This window comes from Centruroides sculpturatus, unplaced genomic scaffold (assembly GCF_000671375.1).
Source record: "Centruroides sculpturatus isolate CEXI.00-Female unplaced genomic scaffold, Cexi_2.0 scaffold1573, whole genome shotgun sequence".
In the NCBI taxonomy this organism is placed as follows: domain Eukaryota; kingdom Metazoa; phylum Arthropoda; class Arachnida; order Scorpiones; family Buthidae; genus Centruroides; species Centruroides sculpturatus.
In genome coordinates this window covers 104,519-110,518 of record NW_019385791.1, presented here as the reverse complement: position 1 = coordinate 110,518, position 6,000 = coordinate 104,519, and the positions used below count along the sequence as shown (strand labels likewise).

At 32.9% G+C, this 6,000-nt stretch overlaps 1 protein-coding gene across 1 annotated transcript in view; it reads left to right on the top strand.

Annotated features, from left to right (window-relative positions):
• Nucleotides 1–6,000, top strand: part of LOC111642160 (metabotropic glutamate receptor 7-like) — a 54,152-nt gene that overhangs the window by 24,251 nt on the left and 23,901 nt on the right. Inside the window, exon 2 of the mRNA XM_023388447.1 lies at nucleotides 5,774–5,944. Coding sequence (XP_023244215.1) covers nucleotides 5,870–5,944 — 75 coding nt within the window. The 5' untranslated portion in view covers nucleotides 5,774–5,869. The remainder of the gene's footprint in view (nucleotides 1–5,773; nucleotides 5,945–6,000) is intronic.

Here is a 6,000-nt window from a genome sequence, read left to right as displayed (position 1 = left end):
GGGGTATAATTTCGCAATTTGTGTAAAATCCAAGTCGGATGTATGTAAGCTAATAAATGTTCTCGTTAATCTTATCTCGTCTTTTGATTCGTTCACAGTTACAAGAAATCACCACACAGAGTCTCTTAAGTCTCCATAGATATAACAAACACGGAAATAAATAACACAAAACAAATTGTAGCTATGTGTCGATTCCGCGCAACACGTCCGAACATGTAAGCTGAACGATAGTGTGAGGGGAGTGAGTAATCAAGAGTTGAGTGGTGCTCAAACAAAAGACGAATCGACGAGATTTGAAAATCGCGTAACTCCGGGTTCGCGTAAGTCGGGGTAGCGTAAGTCGAGGTATTACTGTATTTTTTTTTCGAAAAACAAAAATTTCCAGCTATCGTGCGACAGTGTTTTCTTCTAGTTTTGCTTGTTATAACAAAATCATTTTATACGGTCTAATGACCAAGGCTGTTAGGGCCTCGACTACCATTCTGGGTCTCAGTTATGAGAAACGTTGTTAAAGTTTTTAATTTTTCTGGAATAAACGCGTTTTTTAACATTATTTTTTAAAAATTCATTTCACTTTTTAAAAACATCTGACAGCACTGATCCCGGCCGACGTAATTGTGAGATCCGGAATATTGGTGAAGGAAATATCGCTTTTTTATTAACAAAAATTGTTAATTAATTAAAACTTTTGTTTATGTAACGCCCCAGAAGAAAAAACGATCTTGCCCGGGATTGTGTAAACTTTCCGGTCTTAAGTAGCAACATCCATTGTTCTCTGCAGAACTTGCATCTCATCTTGCAAAAAGGTTGATAGTTAGCATTTAAATGTCGTCATTTGTTGTATATCCTTGGAACACCTATAACCCTTTAACTCATGTACATCCGATCATGTGGTGGAAATTCCCCACTAAAACGGATAAAAGGCCGTTCTTACCCCCCTCTCAAGGGAGTCTATTACCGAACGCAGGATTAACAACATCGTGCCGACTTTCCGAATCAGCCGAATTCCGATCTCTGATGAACCTCGAATTAAATGAGCGCTTAAGTCGCGATTTTATATAATTTGTGCCGTATTTGTGGATTATTCCTTGGATCGATATTTTAAAGGCATCCACGTTCAGAATCGTCAAAGTGGAGGCTATACAGAGGTATGAAAGCACTGTGAAACTCTCTCTGTCGTATAGAAACCCTCTGTCAGTATAGAAACTTTAGGTCGGTATAGAGCTTTGTGTAGTTTTTGTCATTTTGCCTATTCTTTAATAAATTGTTATTTTATATATGTTAGAAAAATGGTAGACTCCTTTACTCGATCTCGCCCTTCACCTTATCGTCGACCCCAATCACCTCTCTTTACACTCGCCTGACATCTTATCCTGACGATTGAACGGGAGCCTTACACCCCCGTATTCACATAATCATTCGCAACTTCACAATTTGCATTATTCCTATTCTTTTGATTGAAATATTTCATAAAGAATCATAAAAATGACTAATAACAAAGATAAGCTAACTGTCTAATTTCTCAATCGAATCTTATGATACTAATATAGTGTGTTTACAACACTAATACTACATGTGTTTACACTACGGTATCAATAAACTATTAATATCTGTATGATTAAATGGGTTGAAATGATAGTCTAAAAACGAATTATTATTAGTATTACAGCGATGAAATATTTCCGAAGATTTTTTCAGTATTGTCTGTAAGATCTTAATTTATAGAAATATGTAATTAACTTTTTTATTACATTTATACTTTTCCAGCTATTATATAACGGGAAAGTATTGTAATCGTGTCAAATGTGGGGAGGTAGAATGGATAGAATGTCATATCCCAAGTGAAATGGAACTTAATGAAAATTTTACTCGTTATTGGCATTTACAATCTTTTTAAGACCTTAAGATCACGTCTACACGCTGAAAACAAATTAATAATATAAAATATATTTTTTTATTACATCTCATAACAAATGGCGTCATACACAATTTTAATTTTGAGTGTAACAGTGTTTTCTGGACGCAATTTAAAAAATTTGTAAACCTATAATTTACTACTATCGCCCGTCTGTCTGTCTTTCCTTAATTTCGAGAACGAAGTTAAATAGATGGAAGACGACACTAGATATGGAAACCGTAGCGGGAGGAAGTCCCGACTAGCGAACATCCGATGCAACTGGAAATGATATTATTTCAATTCAAAAATTTCCCTTGAAAGGTGGTAGATAATTAAATTCTCTATAATTAAAGGAAAAGTATGACGTACAGGGACAAGCAACAACTAATTTGAGGTGGAGAGCTTATATTTTAAATTTAAAAAATTAAAAATACGATTAAAAAATTGCAGCCTGACATTGTACAATTAATAATTACTCGTTAAACTTAAATAGTCTTTAAATGGATATTTTTATCATAATTCGACAAAATTACTCCATTTAAGCTTTTGTTATTACTTAAATTTTATATTCTAGTATAATTGAAAATTATAGGATCTTTTAAAGTTTCTTTAACTTCCTATTCGAGTGCTGGGAGAGTCGAAAAAGAGTCCTTCTTTATTATTTTGAGAAAAATGTGTTTTTACCTGTTTTATTCACGGGGACGACAGTTTTAACAAACTAAGTCCTGGGGATCCGGGATAGGATTCGGGTGAGGAACGGGAACAGGAATTTTTCGGTGAGGTCTAAATCTGATGAACCCATGATAAACATAGAAAAATTTATTAGTTAGTGCCCATAGGCGGAAAGAATTAAAAAAACAAAACTATTTGCAAAAAATAATCTTCATTGTTTGTTTTTTGTTATTGTTTAATTTGTGCTTTTAACATTTTAAATAATGCGCGAAACTTTCTTACACCATAAAACACTAAAACTTTCCTGTTTTAATAAGAGATTATATTGTTTTTCCATCTACGAAAAACAATAAAATCTCTTATTAAATTGTTTTTGGGAAAGGAATGTCCTTATAAATCTTGGAGTATTATTGCTTCTAAATCAATTGCTTTGCATAAATCATAAATATCATTTCAGTCACTAATACAGGCTATATAGAGAATGAGCATATAGTATTTATATTTTCTGTCACAGTTTTTCTGAGAAAGGTCAAGATAAATCAATGAAAAGATAAAAGTCGAAACGAATAAGTCGAATTTCCTCTTATTCAAATTTCACTCGTTAGATTTAAATGTAAGATAAAAACAGGTAAAACTAAAAAGAAAAGAAAATTAAATCGAATTCAAAACTGAATATTGGAGTATTTTAAAATTTTTCCAACGTATTTTATAAGTTCTCAACTGTTTATCATCCTTCTTTACGTTTTCAGCTTTCATTCTTATAATAAATCAACTGAACAAAAAGAGAAGAAAATGTTGAAATTTCTTACATTTTCTTTATCAAGTTACGAGTACTTTGAAATATGCGAATTCGAGATCAAAATTGAAGAAAAATATTGTTAAATGGCCTTTGTATCTTATATTAGTAAACATAAAAGTACAAATTTTTAACTACTCATCAGGAAAATCATTATATTAAATATTAAAATTCTTAACTTCTTATTACTATTATTATTAAGCGTCAGCTATACAGCTGCCCCTTGGTAATCCGACAGGTATAGGACCAAAGGGGTGCCGGATTACCGAAAGTGGTTACATATTTGGCATTGTTTTGCTAGCAGTAGCCTACAATATTCCTTACTCCAACTGTTCGAACAGAACTGCTCACGGAAAATACACGAAATGTGTGTCATCGTGTAAGAATTTGGTGGGGAGATTCACGTCGCGACATGCTTCTGTGCAAGCAGACGCCTAACGGGGACGGGTACAGTACTTTGACGGGAGGTGCGTCGGACTACTGAGCATGTCGGGTTACAAAACGTCGGACTATCAAGGGACAGCTGTATTTANAACAATACGGTTACTCACTAAATTTCTTAAATGAGGGGTACAATCTAGAAATATGACATATCACGGGGTACGCTAATGAAAAAAGGTTGGGAACCACTGGGATAAACGGTGTTGGTAATGCATGAAGGACAGACACACATACGTTAATTTATATATATATATATATATATATATATAGATTACGACTTCAACATTTGTAGCGGACAGACGTAAAGTCGAATGAAATGACTTAAACTTGATTTTTATTTTTCCATGTATTTTTTGACAAACGACGTATAATCGAGAACGACATAACTCGAAACGACGTAAGTCGAGGTATATCTGTATATACAATTTAAGAGGAGAGGGTCGCAAAAAGTATAACTTACGACGGAGAGGAAGGAGTTGAGGCATAGAAAATATTTGAAAAACTTTTAAAAATTACTTTTTTTTTAATGTCAGAATAGTCCACGAACTATTCCTCTTTTTCATGAACTATAGAGGGCAATTATACGGAAAAATACATTTTGCAAAAATACATTGGCAATGTATTTTTGCAAAATGACCGACATGCCAATCTAACCGGAGAGACTAGGAAATTGGATATTTTCGTATGGTAAAAACTGGCATGCAGGTTTAAGTGAGGTTATACATCTTTCTGTAGGGCGCATTAAAAAATACGAACGAGTTACGTCACGTAAAAATGAACGCGTTTTTATTCTAAAATTGGGAAACCGTCAGCAATACATCGAAAAGTACGATTATATTTTTGATTATGATTATGATAAAATTGCCAGCCTATAATTGTAAAATTAATACACTGTTTAAGACTATAAAATAGCGAGTCTTTCGATGTCCTTTCACACACCTCAGGAAAATAACAGTCTTAGGGCGGAGTCGGTTGAGCAGCCTCTAATAAAAGGTCGACTCCGCCGTAAGACTGTTATTTTCCTGAGGTGTATGAAAGGACATCGAAAGACTCGCTATTTTATAGTCTTAAATAGTATATTAATACTACGATTATATGTTTAATTTCTTTATTCTGTCTTCTTTCTAACGACATAAAATACTCGTGAAATTCCGAAAGTGCTTTTTTATGTGTATTTTATTGTTATTTGATTAAAAATAACAAGCATATTAAATTTAAGAAACTCGCTGTAAATTATCTCAGCTTACACCGATTAACATCGGCTTTGTGTGACATTTGAGAGGAAGGTGTTATTTTTAAAGTCGGGGTGGATGGTCAGTTTAGCCAACACTGACTTACTACTACTGTCAATACGTCGCTAATTGTTTTATTGTCTTGTAAACGGAAACTCTTCCTGATTTTAAGTCAGTCAAATTACAATGTTATTATTTTATTGTTCTCGTAAGAATATTTTCTTTAACATTTAATTAACAACTAGTTTTGTTAGATCTGATTAATTTTATATTTTAATCGCAGTTTACCGGCATCCGGTAACCCCGGGATTTCCGGCATGATGGTCTTCCCCGTTTTTGTGCCGGTCATTTCGCGAAAATATGGTAAAAGTGAAAATTTGAGAAGACTAATCATAAAATAACTAAATTTCTAAATTATGAAATAGATATTTAGACTTTCGAATTTATGTAGCCTAAACGAAATGCTGAATACCTAACTAAAAGTATAGAATACAGGAAAATTATTTACTGCGTAGAGATAATGTATAATTTAATAGTAAAATGACTTTTTTAGACGATGCTGAGGACTTGTAAACTTCCTTTTATATAAGCTATAAAATTTTCAGCAGCTATAATACGTTATTTCTAGGACGAAAATATTGACAAAAATACCTAATAGATGTTATATTTCTGTAATATTTTATTTTAGTATAAAAAATAATAATACTAAATAATAATATGTAATAATGTTTATAGGTGAGTTTTTTCTCTACATCTCCCGAATTGAGTAATAAACAAAGGTTCGAGTACTTTCTACGTACGGTTCCTTCTGATAAGAATCAAGCTCATGCTATGATAGAGATCGTCAAGAGACTGAAGTGGGCTTACATCTCCATCCTCTACGAAGAATCCAATTATGGAGTGAAGGTGTCTATAATACTTTATTTCCTGTATCATATAGATCACAAGTAATAATAAATATC